Source organism: Gobio gobio, assembly GCF_949357685.1.
Source record: "Gobio gobio genome assembly, chromosome: 6".
NCBI classification, from domain to species: Eukaryota; Metazoa; Chordata; class Actinopteri; order Cypriniformes; family Gobionidae; genus Gobio; species Gobio gobio.
The window spans coordinates 12,094,154-12,121,415 of NC_137102.1; the positions used below are offsets into that span (position 1 = coordinate 12,094,154).

Below are 27,262 nucleotides of genomic sequence, written 5' to 3' on the forward strand. Positions count from 1 at the left end.
AAGGTTTAGATGCATTATTATATGTTGGTTAAATAGCAAGAAAGCAAGCATGAAAGAAATAGACAGAGCGAAAGAGAGAGAAATATTGTTACACCATCATACCTTGAAAGCCATGAATTTATGGTAGGGCTTGGGGGCCCATGCGTAAATCTCGACCGAGTTCTTCAGTGCGATTACCAGGAATTTGATTCTCTCGTATTTCACTGAAAACAAAGTAAATCATGCTTTCAGTTACCTGCAGCTCACAGTGGCAGTCTGTCAGTCATACAAGAAAGCAGACTGTCCCCCGCTGACACTCTCCATACTGTTAGGTGAGAAGAATACCAATCTTCTCCATTAGCATCAGAAATCTCGATTGGCCTACTCCACCGTCTTAGACTTAGCCTCTGCTCTAACAAGGAAACTTTCATCTTTTGACCCCCATATTATGAACGTTTGCCTCATTCTGCAACGTAACGACGTTCTGCTAATATTAATATATATGTATATATGTACCTCAGTTTTGAAGTCACAGTTCGGTACGGTTTCAGGACAGCAGTTTTACAAAATTGCTTTTTTTTTCCAACAGTGTTTTACTGAAAAAAATGTTGTCTGTCCTTAAATGAATTCAATTATAACTAACAGTTTCTTAAAATATATTGCTGTAACTATATAGGGAGCCCTTACTTGCACATTGTTATAATATTAAAGCTACACTGTGAGATATTTTCCCCCATCTAGCAGTGAAAAGGTATATCCAGTGAATTTTAGTTTCTGTTCCTCTCAACTCCGATTTCGTTTTAACTCCTACGGTGGCCGATTTAGTCCAAGATTAACATGGCTTCCAGTTCGACCTCGTCCACATTCGACACGGTGCCATCGAGTGTTAAAACGCGAAAGGCGAAGCATGAATTTACGGGTATGTCCCTCTTTGGCTAATGTACTTTCAAGATGGAGGAGCAACATGGCGACCAGCATTCGAACCCCTTACCCGTATGTATTTTCAATGGCATATTATAAACTTACGAGAATACTTTATTACTTGAAAGAAGTAAATATACATTAATGAGCACATATATTTTTGAAAGAACTAAGTGATTTTAGCAAAGAATAAACTAAAAAAGTTACACAGTGTAGCTTTAAAGGTTAACAACAGAGCCCAAACTATTAGCCTAAATTCAGTTGCTATTTATTTTTAGATATAATAATGATCAACACTCATAAGCTTCACATAAGGCAGTTTTTCTAATAACTTCTAAATCTAATTATATATATAATTATAAATTAGATTTAGAAGTTAATAGAAAAACTGCCTTATGTGAAGCTTATGAGTGTTGATCATTATTATATCTAAAAATAAATAGCAACTGAATTTAGGCTTTTTATTATATATATATATATATATATATATATATATATATATATATATATATATATATATATATATATATATATATATATATATATATATATATATATATATATATATATATATATATATATATATATATATATATATATATATATATTTTTTTTTTCTTCTTCTCTCCAATTCATTGTTGCAATATAATAATTTATACACAGTGGCTGTCATTTTCATGACAGACTTATTTAAACATTCATTAAATAAACAAAACATCACTAACAGGTTAAGTATATAATGAATATAGTGTATATATTTAGCGGAAGAAAAAAAAACGGCATTTATCGTTTGAATTTCGTGATAAAATGGACTGAATACTTAATATGTTTATGTGGGAACTCTGATTGAAGTATGTTCCGTGCTTAAAACAAGCCGACTGTATACACACGTGCACAGAACCGAAAGCCCTGTACCGAAACGGTTCGATACGAATACGTGTACCGTTACGCCCCTAGTTGCTACTGTACATTATGGTGGTATCTAAATTGATGTTTCACATTTCACTGGCATTGATATCAAATACATTTGGTATAGTAACAAGTGACAACCTTAGAAGAGATGGTTCACTTACCAACTTTATAGTGAATGCAGCCTTCCAGTTCCCCAACAGTGATCCAGCCCTGTTTCTTCTCCACCTCCGGGTCATTGTGCAGTATCCTGTTTCTCAGCCATGACAAGTAGTAGACACGTAGTTTGTTTTTCTTCCCTGAAATCATCAATGAAGAGGTTGACAATCTAATAAAACATGATGTGTATACCCAAAGACAGAAAGAGCTGCCATCAGGCTTTGGTTTAACCCTTTTTTAGTATAGATGCACTGATTGCAATTTTTTTTGGCCGATTTCGATTTCTGATTTTTTTCCCCATTTTTTTTTTGTGACCTGCCGATACGGATTTATGATGATTCCTATTTTCTTTCTAAGAACTACAGTATAATTGACAGCATATACACACAAAAATCATCTTATTTTAGTACTGACTTTTTACCTGGTTTTTTTATAAAAATAAAAATTTGCATTGAAAAAAAGAACAAATAAACAGACGGCAAACAACAGCACATATAAACGCAATATAATAAAGAGAGCTATGAAATAAAAGTTTTTCTGGTGGGTCTAAGTTTAGGTTATTATTAAGGTAAGAAATACTACAGAAATTAAAGTAATCAAATCTTCATTGTAAAAATTTATACAGATTAATGCTTACAATTAAAGCAATACAACTTATACAGTAAAGAGCAGAGTGACTTTCTTTGTCTTTTGTTCTTTGATTAACATGACAGACAGCAGGAAAATATTAGGCTTCTGTTATGAGTTTATGCACGGATCCAATATAATGTTACACAACGTGTTATCTTTCTCAACTATTTAACGTTCCAAAACTGACTGCTTTTAACTGAATACTCAGCAAGACAAGCATTTTGACAATTTTGCTGCTTTTGGTGTGAGCGTGAAACCTACGGGAATGACTAAACGTATGCGCAATACAAGCACTATTTAACCATAGCGAATGAGACGAGTGAGTGGGAGGAGTCTGGTATGTATCACTTCGCCGTCGGAGAGAAGAGAGCAAATGCTATGAAGTCATTTCCTGTGCCACTGGCAACAAAACAGACCGGCTCGGAATTGGAAAGACGTGAGGCTGACCGGCCAGTGACCGGTCTGGGCCGATCATGTGGAAAACCATCCGATTCCAGTCACTGGTCGGTCAGTCGGTGCATCTCTATTTTTTAGGGTTAAAAAGCTCCATCAACTTTGATGAACTTATCTAGCTCTTTTGTACTGAGACAAACCTGATATGGTGACCAGGACATTTAGACCCTCCAGCACTTCCATCTGTTGGAAGCGTCGGCGAGTGATGAGGTTATACACCTTGCCCTGACCGCTGCGGTCCAGCAGCATTAGACCGTTCTCAGTGCCCACCAAGAGGTTCACACCTGAGGGTCCACAAACACGAATTTAATTCTGACTCAAGAATTTTTTCCAAAGAGGAATTTAAAGGCAATTGAAACAAAAAAGGCATATATGAGAGAGAACGTGAAGTACCCCATAGAGCAGCACACAGGATCTCTGAGTTGAAGCGCTTCTTGTACTTGCGGATCTCTGGTGTGTCGCTGTGGGGTCTGATGTTGGTGGGGTTGACATTGACCACAGAGATCTTCCGAGCTTCGTTCAGTTTGGCCTGCTCCTGACGCAACAACTCATTAGCAAACATCACTGCAGAGGCGAGAAGACAAGAAAACCCATTATATGATATGAGAGAGAAAGCATTTTAGTCATAAACAATGTTTGGGCAAAAACCAAACCCAGCAGGAGGAAGAAAAATTAAGCCTTAATGCTCTCATCTCATTCAATGCCCAGCATAAACCTATTTTAAAGCGCATTTTATCCAAAATATAGTGCAATCCAAATTACTTTCTATAAATATTCTTCCTTTCATTGTTGCAGGTGGTGATAAGATGTGTTTGTTTGTGATTTGAATATTTACCGGCCGCTGAGCTCTCATCGTTGTCATCTGTGGGGGAGGTTTGATACACACGTGGATCCACAAAAGGAGTGAAAGAAGCTTTCGAACCACTGCCAAGACCAAACTGATAAAAAAAAAAAAAATAAATGTACCATATCAGCTCCAGTAAAATGATTTAATAGCAGGCATTCAGAGAAAAAATGTCTGAGTCTGGGGCTAAAAATACAACAGAAGTGCAATTCCTCTGTTTAGATAATAGATTGTGTTTTATGACTCAGCAGGGAATTTTAGACTTTCACGTGTGACTATGAATCAGTAAATATTTTTTGTCAGAAAGTTATGAAAATGTTAAGAGTCATAATGACAGCAAAGTGTCTTCCTCACATTTTTAGGCCCTTTGGCCTCATGTTAATATTAGTCAAGTAGAGAGAGGACAGCAAATTATTGTGAAGCAAGGTCAGGGCAGGACTGGGAAATAACGCAAGCCAGTTTCAATAGCTCGGCCTGGCTAAATATATCATATCCTTACCCCTCTTAAATGTTATCTACCTCATCCATAGAGTCCAGGTCCTGAGAATTAAGGCCTGTTGGAGTTCCTGATGGGGAGTGGCTTTGCTGCACCAGGTCTGGTAGGTTCCCATGGCCTGCGAAACCATTGCTCTCGCCGTGGCTCATGCGCTGCCTCTCATTGGTCTATACAGAAGAATCAAACATAATTCGAAAGTGAGACATTTGAGATGCAAGAGAGAACAAATCTTTTTGGAGCTAAATAACATCAAATGTGACTGGCATGGCATCTCACCTCTCTCATTTTCAGGGTGCCATCTTTAGAGTCATCATTGTAGGAGTCACCAAAGGACTCCTCATGGCTGCTTGTGAAAGACTCGTTATTTCCCTGAACAGAGGGCCTGAGGGAGATAAATACATAAAAACTTGAATTTTGCAGATTCACATTAAAACAGCATTCATTTCAGAGCTCATTTATTGATAGATGTAAGAAAGATGATAAGAAATGATAGGATAAAGAGTGGTGAAAGGGTTCAAGAAAGACTTGGACACAAACTGCACAAATAAGGCTACAGCTCTGTCAGAGAAAATTTTATTTTGAGGAACAAGAGAGAACTGATGGTGGGTGCACTTACATTATCCTGGGAATGTCACTGACTGGCACCGTGCCGTCATGTCCCACAGTCCCATCCTCATCCTCACTGCTCTCAGTGTCCTCACTGGAGGAGGAGTAGTCGGTCAGTTTAAGGGGTGGCCGGTTGATCTCATCTATTCGCAACTCCCTCAGTTCTTTAGCCAGGGCAGTCAGATCCTGAAAGACAGACAGAAAGATCGATATAACTACAATAGTGACACTAGTAACTTCAGTAATGTGACAGAAGCTCAGTTGTGGATATAGTGTAGCTTTGACAATATCAAGCTACTTTTGTTGATGTAACATTACGTCTTTTTGTACTCTGCACAGAGCTAAATTAAAGTGTTAGAAAGAGCAATTCATTCTGATGGTTCAAGAAAGGTTTTTTTTCCATGAACAAATTTTTTGGTCAACCAATTCATTATAAAGAATCAGTTCGTTTTTAACATACATTCTTATGAAGCAATTCATTTTAGTGAATCAGTTCATTCTGATGGATGGGTCAAGAAAATGAATGGTTTCATATCATTTTTCTGACTTGAAAGTGTGCAAGAAAATTAACTGGTTCAACTGGTTTTACTAATCTAACAGATTCATTTAAGTCACCACACAGTAATCCTAAAGCTTTAAGAAGTTTAACAAATGTAATATTTGAGTATATAGCACAGTTTCAGAGTAGCTCCCCCAACACTGGTGATAAAGCTCATTAAAATTAAATGTTTGATTCTCACTCAATTCAATCGCAAAGAAAGGGCAGTAATAGTTTGACTATGAATGATAAAACAAACTTTTTTTAATTTGAGAATGATACAAAACTCACACATTCAGATACATTCACACTCTCCCCTAAAATAAAATATTGCAATAATTATAAAATAAATGTAATGATTTTCGGAGTATTTTGGTGCTTTCGTGAAAAGGTCATCCGTGTTCAGTTTGCATTCGACCTGTAATCCCAGCTCAAGAACCAACATAAAAATGCCCCCTTGTGAACTTTCGTTGCTATGGAAACAGCAAGGCTCCTAACAAACAGCTGGGGTTATTTGCGTTGTGGTGAAGAATCTGAGCCAAGTGGGGAGATGACACACACCCACACAGAGTCCATTGACAAAGCTACTGGCAATCCGGCTTGGTGAGAAAGCTGAGAGGGTGAAAGAGGACAAGCTTTTCTCAAGTCAGCGTTGCTATTGAGATTAGCAGGCAAGAATTCCCACAGTCCTCTGCCAAGCAACCTTTAGATTGAGAGGGACTGAGAGAAAGATGGATGGGAATGTTACCAACCCTTACTCTCTGGCTTTCCAGCCCTGATTGAGGTCCAGGTGAAAGAACAGATAAAGAACCGTGGAGAGAGAGAGAGAGAGAAAACACAAGAGACACAAAGAAAGAGAGAGCTGGAGCTGGTCAGTAGAGATTGTAGGTCAGTTAATTATGTAGACAGCTCTAGTCCTCTGTTCAAACATTCATCACATCTCAGAGACATTTTTTCAATATACTAAACATTCGTTTCCTCAAGTCAAAGCCAAAATGGCTCACAGAGAAACAAAGCAGTTTCATAAAAAAAAGGTAAAATACATAAAATTTGGTTTATTCATGCAGTTTAAGGAGAGCATGGCGCGAGGTCATGGGTTTGATTCCCAACTAATAAAATGTATACCTTAAATGTAATGTAAGTAACTTTGGATACAATTGTCAGCCAAAAGCATCAGTGTAGATCAAAGATTCTTGAGATAAGGGACAAAATATGTCCCAAACACAAAAGCCCCTTTTATGTTGAATAGGTAAGAATATCAAAACAATAAAAATACTTAAAAAGTTAAATCTAAAGGAAATTTGAATACTCAGAACATTCATTGCTTATTTAAAAAAAAAAATGTATTTAATATTATTTTAAAATCACTCACTATACTTGGAAACACGTCATTTAACCTGTCCTCAGCATGAGGTCACAGTGTAAAACTACCAAACAAAGTGTTTAAAAATGCAACAAATAAAAAAATACAGTGTTACATTAAAAGGGCGGAGATCTTTAAAGGGTTAGTTCACCCAAAAATGAAAATTATGTCATTAATTACTCACCCTTATGTCGTTCGACACCCGTAAGACCTCCGTTCATATTCGGAACACAAATGAAGATATTTTTGTTGAAAGCTGATGGCTGAGAAAGGCCTCCATTGGCATTCAGTACACTTATACTCCCAAGACCGATAAAAGGCACTTAAAATGTCATTACAAAGTCCATCTCACCACAGTGACTCTACAATAATCTTACGATGCGACGACAATAGTTTTTGTGCGCAAAAAAAAATCAAAATAACACCTTTATCCAGCTTGTTATTGCCTTCCGCGTGTGCCTCCACGACGCATGCGCGAGAATATGACGTAGCGCCGGGGCTCGGGATTCCATGAAATGCACACTCTAACCCCATTTTGAGCACTACGCCGAGACCTAAAGCACGATCAATGTAGAATCCAACAGCTGAGATACGCGCGTCTTCCTCTGATTGTAAACAAATCACTTCTGGGTCATCTGTCCGAACGCCGGATCTGCGTCATATTCTCGCGCATGCGTCATGGAGGCACACGCGGAAGGCAGTAACAAGATGAAAAAAGGTGTTATTTTGATTTTTTTTGCGCACAAAAACTATTGTCGTCGCATCGTAAGATTATTGTAGAGTCACTGTGGTGAGATGGACTTTGTAACGATGTTTTGAGTGCCTTTTATCCGTCTTGGGAGTATAAGTGTACTGAATGCCAATGGAGGCCTTTCTCAGCCATCAGCTTTCAACAAAAATATCTTCATTTGTGTTCCGAATATGAACGGAGGTCTTACGGGTCTCGAACGACGTGAGGGTGAGTAATTAATGACAGAATTTTCATTTTTGGGTGAACTAACCCTTTAAGATATCAAACAATACAATTAGTAAATATTGAATTATATTTCCATAAAAAAAAATGGCTATAAATTTGTGTCCTCACTTTGCGTCAACTCCGTCAGGATTTTTTATAATTCTGAATAAATCAGGCAGTGTCATGGGCAGCTTTAACTCTGAGGAGCATTTGCTATTTCCTGCTTATTGTGGATCTCACAGTTGGACACACAGTCCTGGACGTTAGAGTTTTTAATATTTTAAACAAACAATATTGATGTCTCTGTGGACACAGCCTTAACATGTCAACTCCGTCATCGCAGTGTAATAGTTTCTTTAAATAGTTGTGGGATAAATCTTGCCATTTTGATATGTTTAAGGCAGCTACAACTAAGGAAAACTAAATTGCTCCAATGTACGTGGTTAAGGTGGAAAAAAAGGTTTCAATGAACAAGGTTTATGAATGATGGTTGACAAGTGCTCTCAAAAAAAACGGTATAATATGATTTAATATGAAAAATAAAATATTTTTTTGCATATGGGGAATTCTTCTAATGGTGTTTTTATTATTCTATTTTACATATACTGTATATTTGGCCACAGCTGGACCTTTGACAACACCGTCAGTATTTTACACCGTCAGGTGAAGGTTTTTGTTAATTTTGAAAGAAATATCTTATTCTTTTTTCAATTTATTGTGTAAAAATGTTAAAACATCAATGGAACTACATGATATTGTGTCTAAATTACCTAAGATCATTGGTGATATATGTTTCATATTAAAAGGAGGGAGGATACACCAGTATTACATAACTGAAGACTTTACACTGTTTTTGGATAGATTAAATTAAATTAGCATTTTGTCTATAAAAATACCAATTTTTAATAATGTAGTGTTTGTAAGGTTTGGAACAACTTACAACGTAAGTAAATGACAGAATTTTAATTTTTGGGTGAACTATCCCTTGGTTGTTGCAGTTGTTAAGTAGGATGAACAGTGTAACAGCTGTTGATAGTTATTGGAAGCAAAAGCTAATTGTAAATATCAGCTTTTGGCCCAGTGTGTCCAGAGCTTTAGCCAAGAATTTTCATTTCAGATATATCTAATCTAAAACCTTTGAGCATTCACAAGTGGAAAACTGGCAAAGAGGACAGTCTGAGCAATGTAACCACTGGGATATTTGGCCTCCAACTGTAAAACAGCATCTGTATCTGAAGGTTGTTTAGTCTACAACTGTGTTTGGAGGTCACATCTACATTTAAAGAGAACTAAAAACACCTTCAAGCAAACGCTAGATTAAAAAAAAGAGACAAGACAAAGTAAAGAAGGAAGTTCAAACAGTAGTGTGGATAGAGACAGGAAATTAAGTATGGCTAGATAATACTTGAGGGCCGTTTGGATGCAACTTACTGTAGGTCGACTGGGTTTGTTCACCTCTCTGCCCTCCTCCTGACTGGGCTTAGAAGTCTCCTGTAATGCCACTGGAGATCCTTCTGATTTACCAGAGCCTGGAAAACACATTTAACAGGATGTAACCCCATGTTTAAGACTGGAGGACATTGAATGTAAACGTTTAAGAAAACCCACACTGATTGACCCTTCTGATTACTGGGGAGGAAATACACTACAAGACAACTTGTTCTCAAACGGTGTGATAACACCGAGATATTGTCATTATTGTAAACAGAAATATAAAAAAGGCTCAACAGCTGGCCTGTGATATTCTTTACCTATAAATACACCTACTGGACCAGAATATCAAAACAATTCAAGTGCACAAAACAGGCAAACAATGTAACAAGCATGTCATACTACTATACATCCACTTCACTCTCTGGAGGACGAGCGCAGCACTGCACATCTGACAAGGTGAACAGAGTGGAACAGGAAAAAGAGGATCAAAGCAAAAACAACCAGAACAACATCTGAAAGAGTGCCCGCTCCTTCAGGTCCATGGAGGTTGTCCACCCACCCACTCTGATTTAAATGAGCATGTCCGAGCCGTAGTGCAGACGGTAGCGTGCTGGCTCAACAAATGTCAAGTCACCTTCATTTATATAGTGCTTTATACAACACGGTTTCAAAACAGCTTTACAGTAATAAACAGGAAAATAATTACCAATTATGCTTCAAATACGAGACAAATTTAAATGCTGCTGGAAAGCAGGTCTAAAAAAAAAGACAATAGTGCATTATTCAGCCTAGTCAATCCAGCATTGATTCAATAACCAGTTCAATAACTGTTCATCAATTATGAAATGAGTTTTATTCTTCTATAAGCAGTTCCATAGAAGACAATAGTGACATCACTTTGTTGCTGATTCAATCCAGCTCAATAACAGTACCGATTCATTAACTATAAAACTTTTAAACCCCAACTAGACAAGCCAAAGGCAACAGTGGCAAGGAACGCAAAACTCCATCAGGTGACAGAAATAGAGAAAAAAAATTGGGGGGGGGGACCAGACCCATTCAAGGGGCCAGTTCTCCTCTGGCCATAACAAATAGTTTCATAATAAAAGGTTTGATCATGGACACCCAAGTTTGAATCTGGCCTGGATCACGTCCTAATCCTCTCTATCTCTCAATTACCGGTCTGCCTCTACTGTCCTGGAAATAAAAGCTTAAAAAGCATTACTTTTGTATGGTGGTGTGCAGTGGTTAAAGCTTAAGGCTGCTATCCAGAAGGCTTATAGTCTGATAATTGAATCACCTGGACTTACTCCAGAGGGACTCCATTAAACTTTAAAGTTGTGATGTTATTTTCCTCTATACCAAAACTCGAGATGAAAAAGAAAACAAAGCAAAAAGAGGCCCTACTCAATTGAAAAATCATGTAGAAATACAGAGCACCCTCACCTCTTGGCTGGTTCCTCTCACTAGATCCAGGCTGGGAGCCGCCCTGAGAGCTGGGTGTGCTGGAGCTGGATGAGCTATTACTGCTGGTTCTTTGCAGAGCCACATCTAAAGACAACTCCGTCCTCCTCAGGTCTGGATTACTGGAGAGATGAATATACAGTCAGCAGTCAGAATATACAGTCAGAGATGAATATACAGTCAATACACCAACACAGAGCAACAGCTCCAGAATGGGATCTGACTGAGTGCTGACCTGGTGCGGATGAGCTGAGAGGCCGCCCGCCCCCCTCCACCGGACTCTCCGTTCCCCGGAGAGTCCTTCCTCATCAGAGCAGGGGAGATAGAAGTGGTCCGCTGGGGCACCTGGGTAGTACCGCACAACTTTAATCAAACACACAAATGACCAAACGTCAGAGACGAGGGATCATAGCATGATTATTACAATCAGTTGCTTTAAACACATAAATAGGCCGCTTGTTTTAATAATAGTCTTTGAATAATGTATATGAAACACTGAATGTATTACCATTCAAACTTTGGGGGTTGGCAAGATTTTTTTATTTTTTATTAATACTTTTATGCAGAAAAGAAGCAAAGAAGTTAAATGTAAAAACATTTATAATGTTACATTTCAACTAAAGACTATTCTTTCTAACTTTATATTCAAAGAATCCTGAAAAACAAATTGTATTATGGTTTCCCACAAAAATATTAAGCAGCCCAACTGCTTTCAACATTGATAATAAGAAACATTTATTGAGCAGCAAATCATATTAGAATGATTTCTGAAGGATCATGCGACACTGAAGACCTGAAAATTCAGCTTGCCATTACAGGAATAAAAATAAATAAATAAATAAAATGCAGTGAGAGACTTATATTAACATAAAAAAAAAACGGACCCCAAACTTCTTAAAGGTAGTGTATTCACCCCCCAAAAACTATCAAATCATATCTCTTCAGGTGTCAAATTTTGAAAAAGGAGAAAGTGCCTCAGTGAAGTTGATTACTGTAATAATCCTGACCTTGGGTGGAATGTCTTCTTCCCTCAGCCAGGGGGAACTGCGATCAGGTTTTTCCTCACGACTGGCCATGCGAGGGGCCGGAGGGGGCATCTCTGAAGTTGGGTCGGAGTTCTGCCGTGGCATCTCTGGCCGATGGGAAACCAGGCTCTCCTGGAACGCTGAAACACCCTTGGCAGATTGATCATGCAAGGACTGAGAGACTGACAGAGAAGAGCTATGGGACCTCACTGGAACCAAACGAGCCATCTAAGAGGGGCAAGAAACCATTAAGTGCTTAGTTCAGGATTCTGGCAATTTTTCATCCACTCATTTTAAATGACCTTTACAGTCATTTGTGATTACTGGATAAGAATGTTTCAGAAATTGTTATTTTTAAAACATTTAGAGATTGCTGTGTGGATTTCCATGGGTATGTCAGGTACTAATCGTTTGAAAAATTACATTTGTTAATACTTATGTAAAAATGTCGCTAATAAGACCCTTAAAAATGGACAGACTGATGTTTCACACTGACTTATGAGCTTATAAGTATAACTATATATACTTATACTATATATACTATATATACTTATAACTATAAGTTTTATAATAAATAAATAAGGGATGCACAATTTCAAAATTCTGGCCAATATACAAATAATTATTTTCATATTACAATCATTAAATATTACCATTCCATTAAAATAAAATGCTACAAAGCGGAAAAAAAATAAAAATGAAATGCTGCAAGTGGATTTAGACATCACAATTAAATATCCAATATCAACACAAATAAATAAATAAATAAATAAATAAATAAATAAATAAATAAATAAAGGACATAGTACTGATATACTGTGCATCCCTATTGAAAATCAGTGCTTTAAATTAAAAAGTTAAATGTTGTACCTGAGGCTCCACAGGGCGGTGTACAGGAGGGGTCCGTGCCGGCTGCATACCCCCACTGCTGAAAGACTCGGAGCGTGGCGGAAGGGAAGGGTCTGAGATACGGTTTGCCACTTTATGCTGCAGGGCAGGAGAGCTCTGGCGGTTCAGTTTAGAGCGCTCCTCAACCTTTGTGAATAATAAAAGCCATATAAGAACAAGCCACACTGTTTATCCCAGCCACCACTAACAAGAAAAAGCTAGCAAGACCCTGAAAATGCCTCAGAAAAGACTTGCACCAGCCAAGATTACTTAAGTTAATCAGTAGAAACTATTACACCATCTGAAAGAGAAAAGCAATCTATTCAGCTAGAAGCTGAATTAGCTGTTGCATGTTGATCGATCATACATACAACAATCAGTTAGAGCAGACCAGCACCTTCTATAAGCAGAGAGCCTGAAGATCTTTGAGAGGTGAAAGGAAATATTCTATTAAACTAAGTTTGGATAAAGAATCTGCTTTGGCAATAGAAAAAGCCAAAACATTGTATGAGACACTGCTTGGCAACTACACAAAAAGATTTCAGTTCTTATCTAATTTATAAGAAAGTCACCAAGGTAATCATTAACATTTAATTCGACCCGTATCTGTATTCATGACATGTGGAATGTGCCTAAGTCTGAATATGTGAAGTCTTTCAGTGTCTCACAACTTGATGGCTTCTTGTTTGCACCAACAGATCCTTTCAAAGATCTAGACAGACATTGGTTAACCATCTTAAATGTCTCAGAAATGCGGATTCCTATAGGGGAAGAAGGTTGTCAAATTCTACAAGAAAAGAGTGGTTAGTGTGGAGATGGATGGCAGCTTGCTCAGAGATTTCATTACACTACATCTAGTCATAATTCAGGTGAATTAAAAGCCATTCAAAATGGCAACTAAATGACCCATCATATGTTGTTTAAAAGCACTGACTACATTTTTTAAGCTAGTTTTGCTAGTGTGTTCTAATCGGGGCGCAATTCGACAAGATATTTGTATGTTTTCAATGAACATGAAACTACTGTGGGACTGACCCAATCACAGCCGATAAGAGGATATTTGATTTTCAATTTACAGTAAAGTGCTGCAGGAATGAACTGTGCTCCTCAGAGCCATTGAGCTCAATTTCTCAGAGCACTTAAAAACAGCCAAAGAATGTACAGACGAAATGTACTGTCCACTAAAACCTGGAAACCAGTTTGAATTTTTGCACTTTCGGTTACATTTGGAAGCTTAGTAGTGGTGATGTTGAAGTCATGCAACCGTGGTGAAGTTTATAGCCTAGCTTTAGCTTTTTATTTAATAAAAATTTTTTTTGGTAATAGCTTATTTTCTGCAATAATCCAAAGGTCCTATTGAAAAGAAATTCTTTGGTCCAAAGAAAATCCTATTGTCGAGGGAACCACAGTGACGCCAACTTCTGGATTGGAATATACAATGACGTCATCCGTGCAGCAGTATTATGTGAACTGGGAATATGACCAATGAGATTTTGCAATGAGACGGGGCTACCCAGTGCAAATGCCACAGTAATAATAAAAACAAATCGATCGACAATGTCCTGTTGATATGGTATAGAGGGGGGAAAAAAACCTTGTGGAGGTCATTCAGATTTCCAGTAGTACTTCCCAATATACAAAACACAAACAGATGTTTTTCAGACTAAATATCAAACAATTAATTTTCAGCCTCTACCAAAGGTTGTTCAATTTATAAGATAAGCAAAGTTCACCACATGCCACCTTGCAAGAGGAAAAGAGGAGCTCCATCACCAACGGACAATGAACCCAGCGATGGACTGCACTGACTACTAAGGCTTACACAAACACAGAGGCCATCCAAGGAGGGGTGATGGGCCATCTGATGGGGCTCAGAATCAGGACCGGGGTCCAACAAATGACAGAAGGGCTTTCATGATGTCACTGATGAGTAAGAGCCAGTAAGACCGGAATGGGAGGGGCTTATGATTATGAGATGAGGAGTACTGATTGAATGAGTGGTTATGTCTGTTTAATGGGCAGTTGTATATTTTAAGTATATCGATTTTGGAATAGCATTATGTAAATAAAAATGTTTCCAGTATGTCCCATTTTAGTTTGAGGAATAAGAGAGCAAATCAATAATACAGTTCAAGAAAAGCTATTTACATTTATTTACAATGATGGCGGACTCCCTCAATCCTTGAGGGACCTGATCGTCATCATGTTGGAGAAGGTGAACGGGGAGTCTATAGGGGATAAATTGGGGCTGAGCGAGGCTGAGCGTTGGCTACAGCTACCTGGGGATGGCGACCTAGAGGAGACTGGGCTTCCTCTGGGTGAGTTTCGAGGGGAGCGTACCCAGCGCAACACAGCACCGAGTGGCTCAGCCATGCTGGACTTTTTAGAGGGCTTGCGGTGCTTGTTTAAAAAGCCCTCACGTTCACAAGACTTGGAGCGCCCGATAGGCTTGTTAAATCTGAACCGAAGCACTGAAGACAGGTCCACAGCAGAGGAGGAGCGATTTATGCGAAACGGATTATCTGAAGGGAATTCTGCGAGAGGCACGGCCCACTCCCATTGCGGTACCACCAGGAGGTTCTTGGCTGTCTCAGAGTTTGAACGCCTATCTCTAGCCATTCTCTCTCGAAGCGAGTGCTCTGGGGCTGACTGGGACAAAAAGTCCTCATTAACGGCGATTTGTGGGACCAGGTCATCGTCTACAGCTACTCTAATGCAAGGTGAGATCTTTGAGGCTGAGGCCAGTTCTTCTGAACTAACCACTTTAGTGATCGCTGGGATGGGCTTGTGTTCGTGGACCTCCTGCCCGGCCTTCTGGCAGGCCCTAAGCTGGCGCACCTGATGGCTAATGTTCCCTCGATTCTCTTGCTGGACTGAGACATGGAAGCCGGGCTGCTGCTGCCGTTGCTTCCGCTGCTGTAAATGCTGTGAGATCTGTTTGCTAACAGGGGGAATCTGTTTAGTTGGGGCTGAGGGGGTCCGTTTGGGGCTTTGATGCTGACTGGAAGGGGATGAGGAAGGCTTGTGGTTGATGTGTTGGGTCTTTTTTAGGGGCCGGCCATGGACCTGAAACAGTGAGTCAAGAGTTTTTTTGTTAAACACAATCAAGTTGGTCCAAAAAAAGAAAGAAGAAAAATACGAAAACAGCTAGGCCAAGCACATACTACAAGACTGAAGCTCATATTGTTTTGACGCTGAAGTCTTCAAGTCTCATCTGCAACTTGCAATGTGTCTCAAATGTGACTGCTTGTGTGAGTTGCACTGTGAATAGTTACAGATGTAATGTTGAATTTCAAACTGGCTGGGCATGTTTCTGCTTCCATGTTTTTTTTAAGAATCAACTCTTGTGTTAAAAGTGATAAAAAAATAATTTAGCTAAATTTAACATCGCTATTATTCGTATACTTTAAATACCAATTGTGCTAGACACTGCACTGCCATCTATCAATGTGGATCAGCATGACTGTCTCAGAGTTATGTAAATTACACTGACACTAGTGAGCGGTCTAAACAACCAATTCACTTACCTGTCCAACAAACAAAAAACACTACTCTTTTTTCTCCATCATCAAATCTTTCTACATTGTGGACCTTTATTGACGTCGGCATACAATTTATGTGTCTATGTTGATCTGTCTTCAGACCATTTTCACTTCGGCAGCCGATGAGCATGATTTTCTTCTACGTTCAGTCAAACATCATGGATCATGTAATTTCAACATGACAAAATACAATGAGGGGGTGACTCGCACCATACAAAACTAAACACTTTTTATTGACATGAACTATTATGACTACGGTCTTCATCACTTCACAAAAACAGAGTTTATTTATTGTTTAAAACATTTTAAATTAGCACCAAACTACTGAATTTGCCTTAATATTTACATTTATGCATTTAGCAGACGCATTTATCCAAAGCGACTTACAAAATAGGAACAAAGCATTCATCAAAGAGCCAATAACCATTGTAGTACACAATGCCAGATTTATTAGACAACTAGTTAAGGAAACTAGTTTTTTATTTTATTTGTGTAAAAAGTTTTTTTTTTTATTTGTGTGTTCGTGTGAGTGTGTGCGCACAGTGACATTAATATGCATGTACGCTTGTGTGAAAACACATTTTGAGATCTGTGATTACTAGTTTGTGCAACAACCTTCTGTCTTGTAGTGTGTGATTGGCCTAGGAAAGCAAAGACAAAATCAGAACACTTTGATGACTGTGAATCAAAAAGAAAAGAGTCCAGATTATGTCACAAAGACATTAAATACTGTTTCCTTCAGTTATATCTCATTTTCTAAAAAAAGACTGAAGACTGTGGTGGCCCTTTTGCTGATATTCTAGGATAAATCAAGAGAGTTAATCTGTACAGTTTCATTTTGCTGAATCAGCATCAGTGGTCTTAGACTTTCAGAAAATGTTTCCAGGCTGCTGACCCTGAAAAATGTGCTGGAAAACATTTCTGCAGTGTCCTAACCAGCCGCAATGTGTTTCCAGTGACAAGCAATTTGTTTGTCTGCACAGTATGTGAAACAGTGTGTGACATGAAGTCAATAAGAAGATATTTGATGTTTAATGTACAGTTATTAATCAGATTTCATTGAGGGTGGGGCTATAGAGTGTGCAACTCACTGGTATTTGACTTGTTGCTTGTCATGGTCACAGCTGGTCAGGACAAAAACTATGTTTTGCATACAAGAATGTGTTCCTTAAAAATCGCAACATCCCTGGAGTTCGGCAGCGCTGCAATCCTGGAAAAAGGACAAATTCAATCTAATTTCACGTTTTCCCACCTCTTTGGCCCAGGCAGGTTTGTCGCTGGGGTTATCAGCACCGTTGTAGTGGTAGAGTGGCTTCTTCTCTGCAGGTTGTTGTTGTTGGAGAGAGACAAGGTGAAACCTCTCCTGCTGGAGCATCCTTTGCAATCTCTCCGCCTGTCTCTGTTCCTCCAGCTGTTTACGTTTATACTCCTGAAGACACAGAGAGAGAGGATGATAGTTCAACATCGTACAAGAGCCTTGCAATAAATGATTCAAACAGTACTAAAAGCACAATGACCATACACTGGCGCACAAAGACACAAAAACATGCACATGCTGGATCCTTTAAGGGGTATACTGTATGTTGCTCAAGAAAAAAATGGGAGACCACAATTCAATGCCAGGCATATGTTCTGCCTTGATGGCAGAGGTATGGTGGGAGATCAGCTACAGATGAAGAAGGAAAAAAATAAAAAATAAATAAGAGACAAAAGTGCCACTCTCCTCTAAAAAGTTACATCTGAAGCTATAGAACAGAGCTACCTGGAACATAAAGTCCTCTATGCAGCTTTGCAGTCTTTTATCATTCTCTTCTCTCCTCTGTCTCTCTAGAGGCTTCAATGAAAAGCAAGTTTTATTGCATCTTTCGGGCCTCCTCTACACTTCAAAACTCTCATGAGAGCAGAGAAAGAAGGAAAGACTTGCTCTGGGGTCTGCACCTTTCCTGGTTTAAATTTAAATGCATCAAAGCAAAGGCAAAGTTTTAATTTGCTATGGATAAAAAAAAAAAAGCTCTGCTGTCATTTGCCTATCAACTTGATCAATTACTTGGACTCAATACACAAATAACAGCTTCTTGTTTTTTTCTGTTTGGACAGTATAACCGTAATCGCAATAAAAAAAAAACTTACAGCATTAAAATATTATGTGCAGATTAAAATGACATCATGAAGACACAATGTATCATACATAAATATGTTAACATTACAATTAATCTCCATTTAACTGATTCACGTCTTATACTGTATTAACAGTGGCACAGTAGTGACACGGGTGGCTTGTCAAACAAGTAAAAATGTAGGACAGTATTTGATTTTGTCCAATGGAATGGATTATATTGTCCTTGTTCTTCTAAAATCAGTTTTTTTCTCACATATTACAGGCACAAACAAATATAAAACAAATGACAATTCAATCATTTCAATAGATCAACGCAAAATAAAACGCAAGCACAAAAGGAATAAAGGTCAACAGAGAGATAGAATTTGGGTCAGCGCAGCAGCGGGTCAGGGGAGAGGAGGGACAGGGTTTAGGGCTACAGCAAGGCGAGTGTCTTCTCTCTGTTACCAGTAGGAGCGCCTGCTCTTGCAAGAGCTGTTGCTGCAGGATCTCGAGCTGTCTCTGTTCCTCCTCCAACTGACGACGGATAAACTCCTACAGACCCACCACGACGCAAGAGACAGAAAGACAGGAAAACAGAGAAGAGCCAGTTTATCACAGAAGATGAGGAAGTGTGAAATGAATAGAACAACAGAATGACAGATAGCTAGCCATAAAGACATATTAATCTAAACGACAGACCTTGCCCTGTGTCTGAATATGCCTACTTGCAAACAGTAGTAGTATCTCCGAATTCATGGTATTCATAAAACCATTGGATGAGAATTACTGCGATATTTGGAAATGCGCATCCACGGGTAGGTCACATGACGAATATAGTGTGTCTGAATTTCATTCTCACTACACACATTCAATCAAAATAAATAGAACACTTTTCTAATGGCTGAGAAGTTAGTTTTACACTAAATGTAGTGCCTACCACTATACAGTGTGCGATTTTGAATGCAGCGATAGATAGAAAAACAGCTAGTTAACTAGCTAGGCTAGAACCATTGAACAATAGATGGATAAAATGACAGCTAGCTAGCTAGATCACAGATAGAACAATATCAAGCTAGAGAAACCATAGATGGAAAAAAATGTATAGCTAGCTATGTTAAATGATAGCTAGATAGATAAAGCCTTAGCTAAAATGATTGATTGATAGCTAGTAAGATAGCATGATAGCTAGCTTGCTAGACCATAGATAGAAAAACGATAACTAGCTAGAACGATAGTACGAGTGCTAGAATGATAGAACAATTCTTAGCCAAAAAAGAAGAGGTGTGGCAATAAAATATGAAGTAAAATATCAGGTACACAATTTGATGACATTTTTTAATGAAGGGAGGGTGTGAACATGTGGAGAGAGAAAGATAGAGCACACTGAGAGTTTGTACATCAGCACACCAAAAGCAGTGTGCCTGAGAGGACAAAAATAGGTGGGAGAGAATATTGATAGTGAGAGCAGACAAAGGGGAGTGTAATCGGCATGTCCTCAAGAGCAACTGTGAGGAGATGATGATGGAAAAACCTTTTCAGTGCTAGCAGTGTGTGTGAGCGAGCATGCTGTAGCGTCTTAGGGTTACATATATATTTAAATAAAAAATTAGCTCAATAGGGAATTGTGGGTATTAATATTTAGGGATTTATGATTAATCACAACGGGTTATAATCTAATCACAAATCTCCAAAATCACCTAAAAGGGGAATACCCAACCTCGGTATTTATGCAATATATAATATATATATGGTTAACAACAATTTATTGCAATTAACTACAGATATATCTATATTAAATAATCACAGAATAACCTCTAGGGAGTTGATTCAAATTCATTCTTATGGTTTTAATTAAGGCATTCAACGATTCTTATAAGAGGTCGTAGCTTAGATCTGACATTAAAGGGACTCGTGTTCTGTGAGCAAAACAATGACAATCAAAACGTGGATATCATGGTTTTAATAAAGATTAATACTACGATTACATATGACTAAATAAAGAATACATGTATTTACAGAATAGTGGAAAGAGGAGAAGGGAAAGGATGAGGAGGAGGGACGAGGAGAAGGGAAAGGAAGGAGGGTATGATCGTGTCCGATCCGACACCTTCCCGAACATAATCACTAGAGCCAGCAAGAACCATATCACCTCAAACAGGGGTACAATCTTAAAACGCATCTAAATTTCAATAGAATTGATACTTGCATGGTTTCTTTGTGTTGTGTAAAGCGAGATGCATGCGTTGGCGTTTCTCAGTGTTCGTGCGCTGAAGCGTTCTCTCCGTTTGGTTTTTCCGGAGCTTAGTTGGTCCGCGGGAGTTTTAAAGGTGTTTGGGAAGGGAGCATCTTGGAAGGGAAAGTTCATCTCGTCCAAGCTAAGTTATTATTTAATGGCTGCTAAGTGTCTAAATAATTTGGTCTTTTGATGCTGATGCGCTGAGTTTATGAATTCGCTCTCTGACAGGGCGGCCGCGGCAAGTGAAGTGCAAGGAACAGAACAGCTGATAGTTTAATTAATAATGATTAATATATGCCTACTGTTTTTTGTAGGCTAAATAAAGAACCCGTATTATATATTAATATAAAAAAGTTGCGTGTGTCCTTCGGAAGCAAAGCTCTTGCGTCTGATGTTTTGGTTTCGGTTTGTAAGCCTATACGAATAGAACATGCATGAATGAGAACAAATGCAGGACGTGCTTTATGTAGGCTAAAAGAGTTATTAAGCACAATGAGCCATGAAAATATCCTAATGAATCATAATCTAATCGAATTGTGAGACAAGTGAAGATTCACAGTTATGACTAACTATCTGCACAAAGTTTGAGACTGACCTGTTAACTTGTTAGGGCATTAGGCCTAGTCCTGGATTTACTCCAAATGTTACACAGTGAGATTTTCTATGGATGTTTTATATATTAATGGATATTTATAGGCCTATTAAATGACATTTTCTACTGAGATTTCATTTTACTAATAAAGTTATAGCCTACAAATCATTAGAGTGAACTGACTTGGTAAATCAAGCTCTTGTGGTGCCCCCATTCGTTTCAATGTACATGCACTTCATAATAAATAGACTTGTTTTACAAAACTAAGAATTTTCCCATAAATGTGTCCTATATCACTGAAAATGGGAGAATCTTAGCTTTAATGTGGTATATGCCACATTATCAGAACAATAATGGTTAAAATGTTTTACAATTTCAAAAATAAGCTTGATTTTAAAATTGGAATTTCTCAAAATCATGATTTTCTGAGGCCGAAATTCAGCTAACTTTTGACATGATCTTACTCAGTCAATATTAAAGATATCAAGGTTATATTTTCACAGAATGTTCTTTACATTATGTAGGATGATTTTATGTATAAAACAGCGAATATCAAAAAAATGACTTTAGCTGGGTTTTCACAGAGAGGGTCACATATATGTAATTTCTGGGATAGTTTAATTAAAGGCTAAATAGAGAGGAATGCTTGTGTGTGTATATGTGTTAGGGTCATCCCCTGGCCGTTCTAGACTGAAGGGTGAGGTAGGTGTCCTGGCTGATTAGAATCTGATTGAAGCTCAAAAAGGGCCATCATAGTATCTTCTGGTCACACTCTAGCTAGTCATTAAACAGTCGGTGGTGCAATTTGACTCAGACTTTTTGGAGCCATTGGAGCAGGGATTTAATTTATATGCAGAGCTGTTTGGAGGAAAGCATCTCTGATGTTTCTCCAAACGACTCACCACTTTGATCCCATGAGAGAGACACTCCAGACGCTACAATGCAGGTCAGATCTCTAGAAAACAGTGGGCATTATCAACGCCATTCTTAGAAACATACAGACAGCTCAGCAAGGTAATTAACCTCACCCACACAAATGAAAAAGACTAAGATATTCTCATCCATTTATCAAGTCAGTGACTCAGCCATCCCTTCATACATCATGAGATGTGTGTGGGGGAATGGTTCAAGGTCATGCAGCCACACACACACAATCCCAGTGAAGGGTGTTAGATGGTCAATCAACTTGGAGCAGATAAAGAGAAAAGCTGTGCTCTCATTTCCTGTGTCTTATCTGGCTCTCCACAGAACCTTTTCGTTACAGAGCCATTCACAGGGTTACTTTAACAACAATTAACTCTCATTAATTGAGTGTGTAGTTGGTTTCCAGCTTTATAATCGGAGCAGTGCAGTGAAAAACAGCTTGTGTACCTGCTCCCTTTCGGCCTGTCTCCTCTCCTCCTCTCGACGGAGCTGCTCCTCATAGCGATGCCTCTCTCTCTCATGCTGCTTCCTGATCTCACGCTCACGCCGCTGTTGCTATAAGACACACACACACACACACACAAAATCAATCAATCAATCATGAAATTGAGTCTTAAACCTGTTGAGTCTTTACATAGAAACCGTGTAGAAGCCGAAAAAGCATTTTCCCTTCTATGCCCTCTGGTTTAATGTGTAGCGAGGCTCTAGTAAAACTCAATTGGAGTGTGTCGTTTGTTAATGTGTGATGCTATTGGGACATTAAATTGCCAATTCAGCCAGACCAGCTGATGCCCTTCATTATCCACACCAGTAAATTGGAGCTAATGATAAGACAAAATCAAAAATATAGTTTTTTTTTTGCCTTTGATAACGGTCCACGTACAGTTCAATATTTATGTATTTGCTCTAAAATGGCCTAAACGAAATGGCTCCTCCAATCAGAGGAGTTTAAGCCGATTCATAGGAATGAATCAAACTTACCAATTCAAATGCAATTTTTTATAAATCACAATTTAGAGTATTAAGAATTATTTATAGCATTATTTATAGTATTTAAGATACTTAATGGTTAAATAAAAAGTGCATTAAAATCACTGTAATATAGTACAGTGTAGTAATATATACACATAGGCAGGCTAACAGTTGTATTCAAAAGAACAGGCTTCACAGAAAACTAGCTATTATCAGAATGTTGCATTTCGTGCTTCCCACAATGCATCAGTTTCTTAACTTCCTTCACTCCTCTGGCTACGCTCAAGCTACGCTGTTAGAGAGGAATGCTGGTCTTTGTTTGTGTGCGACTATCAGCTAATCTGGATGTTCTCCATTTAAATAGATCTCTTACATCTTACATCACTGAGCAGGTCTAAGTGAGTAAATGCAGAGAGGCTCATTCGTGGATTTGTATTAAGAAAAGTGCCATTCATATGAGCTCAGAGTCCTGTGCCATGAGGCTACAGCTGGTGTAAACCCAACTCAAGTTTGCCTTGCCCACACACACACTCTGGCATACCTCTTCAAGCCTGCGCCTCTGTTCTTTTTGTTCCTCGATGCGTTTCTGTCTCTCTGCCAGTAGTTGGTGCTTGTGTCCCTCATTCTGCTGTTGTTCCAGCTGTTGTCTGCGCAGGGCCTCTGATCGCTCCTTATTGGCCAGCTGCAGACGTAGGAAATCCCGCCTTAGAGTGGACTCTCCTGGTATGTTGATGATGGAGCTGTATGGGGACGGATCATTGGACGTTTCGATTAGTTTTGTCCAATATACCCACATCCAGTTCCCTCATAATTGTATGACCACTAGAAAAGCCAACCCCAAACACCTCATGCAGATTGTACCTGGGTTCTCCCACGTCATGCTCCTCCTCCTCCTCTTCACTCCCACTGTACTCATACTCAGTCTCATCTGCAGGTGTAAAAATGTTCATCAGTCACGTTTCAGACATGCAAAACCCTCCCTGATGGAATCCCTGTCGGGTACCTTGACATTCTGTGTCCTTAAAGCATCTGTCTGCTTTTGAAGTGTCATTATTCGTATATTTATAGCTTTTCCCTGAAGTGCACTCATTATGTTTAAAGTTTCTAGCAACAGTCACAAGCAGAATTTAGTTTTTAATGACCATTTACAACAGTCTCTGACATTTAGAATTACATAAGCTATACTACCATAATTTCAGCAAGTGGCACTAATAGCAAGACGTTCCCCAAACAGAACGAAAATAGATGGTTTCATATTTTGCTTCCAATACAATGAAATTTAAGCATTTTAACTGTCCAAAAGTGTCTTAATATGTTTTGGGGCCTCTGTATAAACTCCCATTCAGTTTGGGGCCTGTAAGACTTTGTATTTGAAGGAAGTCTCTTATGTTCACAATCATTTATTTGATCAAAAACACTTATATTGTGAAATATTATTACAATTTAAAATAACGGATTAATATTTTAACTATATCTTAATGTTATCTATGATGCAAAGCTGAATTTTCAGCATCACTACTCCAGTCTTCAGTGTCACATGATCGTTCAGAAATTAGTCTAATATGATGCTTCGCTTCTCAAGAAACATGTCTTATTATCAATGTTGAAAACAGTTGTGCTGTTTATAATTTTGAAGAAACTGTTCTTTGATGAATAGAACATTTTAAAGAATAGCATTTAAAAAAAAAAGAAATAAATAAATATTTTGTGTATTTTTTTAAAAGTATAAAATGTTTTACTTAAAGGCCTGTTCACACCGGGACGATTTTCTTGTGCGTTTAAATGCCGACGTTTAACACCTTGTGACTAAACAAAGGGTGCCAATGTGAGTGTGCACACCGACATGCAAAACGTCAGGCATAAAAACGTTAAAAAATAAATAAATAAAAACACCTTGGGTTCGCTTTAAAAACTGGCCGACCAATGAGATCGCAAGGGTGTGAACACAAAGGCACGCCGAAAAACGCTGCGATAAGCGCGCGCGATAATAGTCCCATGTGCACAGGCCTTAACTCTGATCATGCACTGCTTTAGATCTAAATCTTCTCAAACTGTTCTCTTCTCAACATCATTTACAACAGCACACCAACATCCCTCATGTTCAACCTATATTTTGAGACAATGTCAAAATGGCCATTTGGAGAAGGGCAATATTGCTAAACTCATATAATATAACTTAGAGCAGCAATTTAAGGGGCTATAAGGGGGAAAAGGCAAGCTAAATGGAAAATGAGGAATGGAGGTCATGAGTTATGTGATAAATGCTAAATGTCAGACTCAGCAGAGATAAAACGTCTAGTGAGGGAATTTCCTCAGCTCTGCGCTGCACATGCCTGTTCCATCTTCATGGTACAAGAAGGTCATTTGTTTTAGTGTGTTCAACATAAAGTGCGTACCGAAAACATGAGCAGCACACAAAGCGAGACATATCTAATATGTCTGATAAGGCTCACCTCTCTCGCCTCTCTTCTTCTTGGTTCGGTCGATGTGGTCCTTGAGCTGGATGCGGATTTGCCTCTCATTGGGCATGTCTTTAATGAAAGGATGTTTGAGGAGGTTCTCTGTGCTGGGCCTCTGGTTGTGGTTCTTCACCAGACAGCTCTCGATGAATGACTGGAACTTTTTAGACCTGCGGATATGAGGAAGAGCTTGAGGGGAATGCTGCAGGCTTAACTTTTCTCTTTATTTTTGTCTCCTTGTTTTGTCAAGCATCTGGCAAGAATGATTTGGGTGTGCATTTCTAGGCAGTTTGCTTGTACTTTAAGCAATCACGTAATATCAGTTGCTGTTAAACAAAAACCTGTCGGTCTAGTGTGACAAGCAACCTTTCTAAAGGCGTTTGTGCTTGAACAGGCTGACATACCAAATGAAGATCACATGTGACAGATGAAGTGAACAGTGAAGAAGTGTTCAGGACTTTTTGATTAATAGTAGATTGGACAGTGTTCGTGAGATCCTGTTTGGTCTGTCCTTGTGACCTTTGTGAACAAAGAGAAGGGGCACTCACCACTTTTTGGACTTGAGCCTGGGAGCCGGGTTTCTAGGGATCAGAAACAGGGCTCTCATTGGGTGCATGTCACAAAGGGCTATGGAAAAAGAGAGGAGAACATTAACACTGGATGTGTTTTGCTGACTAACACTGTCCAGCACATCTCAGCCCAACTGACCGGACAAACATCCATGAGAGTTTGTTTATATGCTGAAATGTACATTTTAAAGCTAAAACAGAAAAGTAGAATGCATAATTCAGTTTATTACGCTCTCTGAAATACTGAATTCTGATTGGACATTGATTGAACCATGACAAGCAGCATTTTATGAATTGCTTATATTATTAGTCCTAATTTATAATAAGTCCCTTATTTAACATCCCTCACATACATGTGCTGGTCATAGAATTAGAATATCATCAAAAAGTTGTTTTTTTTACTAATTCCATTCAAAAAGTCAAACTTGTATATTATATTCATTCATTACACACAGACTGATATATTTCAAATGTTAATATTTTTTTAATTTTGATGATTATAACTGACAACTAAGGAAAATCCCAAATTCAGTGTCTCTAATTCCCAAATTAGAATATTGTGAAAAGGTTCAATATTGAAGACACCTGTTGCCACACTCTAATCAGCTAATTAACTCAAAACACCTGCAAAGGCCTTTAAATAGTCTCTCAGTCTAGTTCTGTAGGCTACACAATCATGGGGAAGACTGGTGACTTGACAGTTGTCCAAAAGACGACCATTGACACCTTGCACAAGGAGGGCAAGACACAAAAGGTCATTGCAAAAGAGGCTGGCTGTTCACAGAGCTCTGTGTCCAAGCACATTAATAGAGTGACGAAGGGAAGGAAAAGATGTGGTAGAAAAAAAGTGTACAAGCAATAGGGATAACCGCACCCTTGAGAGGATTGTGAAACAAAACCCATTCAAAAATGTGGGGGAGATTCACAAAGAGTGGACTGCAGCTGGAGTCAGTGCTTCAAGAACCACTACGCACAGACGTATGCAAGACATGGGTTTCAGCTGTCGCATTCCTTGTGTCAAGCCACTCTTGAACAACAGACAGCGTCAGAAGCGTCTCGCCTGGGCCGAAGACAAAAAGGACTGGACTGCTGCTGAGTGGTCCAAAGTTATGTTCTCTGATGAAAGTACATTTTGTATTTCCTTTGGAAATCAGGGTCCCAGAGTCTGGAGGAAGAGAGGAGAGGCACACAATCCACGTTGCT

The 27,262-nt window shown here is 38.7% G+C and overlaps 1 protein-coding gene across 5 annotated transcripts in view; it reads right to left on the bottom strand.

Annotated features, from left to right (window-relative positions):
- The window catches only part of tnika (TRAF2 and NCK interacting kinase a), a 117,524-nt gene that overhangs the window by 10,471 nt on the left and 79,791 nt on the right, over nucleotides 1-27,262 (bottom strand). The window contains exons 9-29 of one of the 5 annotated variants that reach the window (XM_079819089.1): nucleotides 26,039-26,117; nucleotides 25,485-25,660; nucleotides 23,893-23,959; nucleotides 23,573-23,771; nucleotides 22,507-22,614; nucleotides 18,773-18,859; nucleotides 17,459-17,635; nucleotides 15,425-15,730; nucleotides 12,647-12,811; nucleotides 11,759-12,004; nucleotides 10,987-11,096; nucleotides 10,734-10,873; nucleotides 9,285-9,382; nucleotides 5,008-5,183; nucleotides 4,668-4,773; nucleotides 4,415-4,558; nucleotides 3,887-3,989; nucleotides 3,445-3,615; nucleotides 3,192-3,335; nucleotides 1,974-2,108; nucleotides 103-203 (exon numbers count right to left, since the gene is read on the bottom strand). In XM_079819089.1, the coding sequence (XP_079675215.1) occupies nucleotides 103-203; nucleotides 1,974-2,108; nucleotides 3,192-3,335; nucleotides 3,445-3,615; nucleotides 3,887-3,989; nucleotides 4,415-4,558; nucleotides 4,668-4,773; nucleotides 5,008-5,183; nucleotides 9,285-9,382; nucleotides 10,734-10,873; nucleotides 10,987-11,096; nucleotides 11,759-12,004; nucleotides 12,647-12,811; nucleotides 15,425-15,730; nucleotides 17,459-17,635; nucleotides 18,773-18,859; nucleotides 22,507-22,614; nucleotides 23,573-23,771; nucleotides 23,893-23,959; nucleotides 25,485-25,660; nucleotides 26,039-26,117 (3,038 nt within the window). Of the gene's footprint in view, nucleotides 1-102; nucleotides 204-1,973; nucleotides 2,109-3,191; nucleotides 3,336-3,444; nucleotides 3,616-3,886; nucleotides 3,990-4,414; nucleotides 4,559-4,667; nucleotides 4,774-5,007; nucleotides 5,184-9,284; nucleotides 9,383-10,733; nucleotides 10,874-10,986; nucleotides 11,115-11,758; nucleotides 12,005-12,646; nucleotides 12,812-15,424; nucleotides 15,731-17,458; nucleotides 17,636-18,772; nucleotides 18,860-22,506; nucleotides 22,615-23,572; nucleotides 23,772-23,892; nucleotides 23,960-25,484; nucleotides 25,661-26,038; nucleotides 26,118-27,262 lie in introns of all 5 variants that reach the window. The other 4 variants (XM_079819088.1, XM_079819091.1, XM_079819090.1 and 1 more) reach the window with 4 other exon arrangements.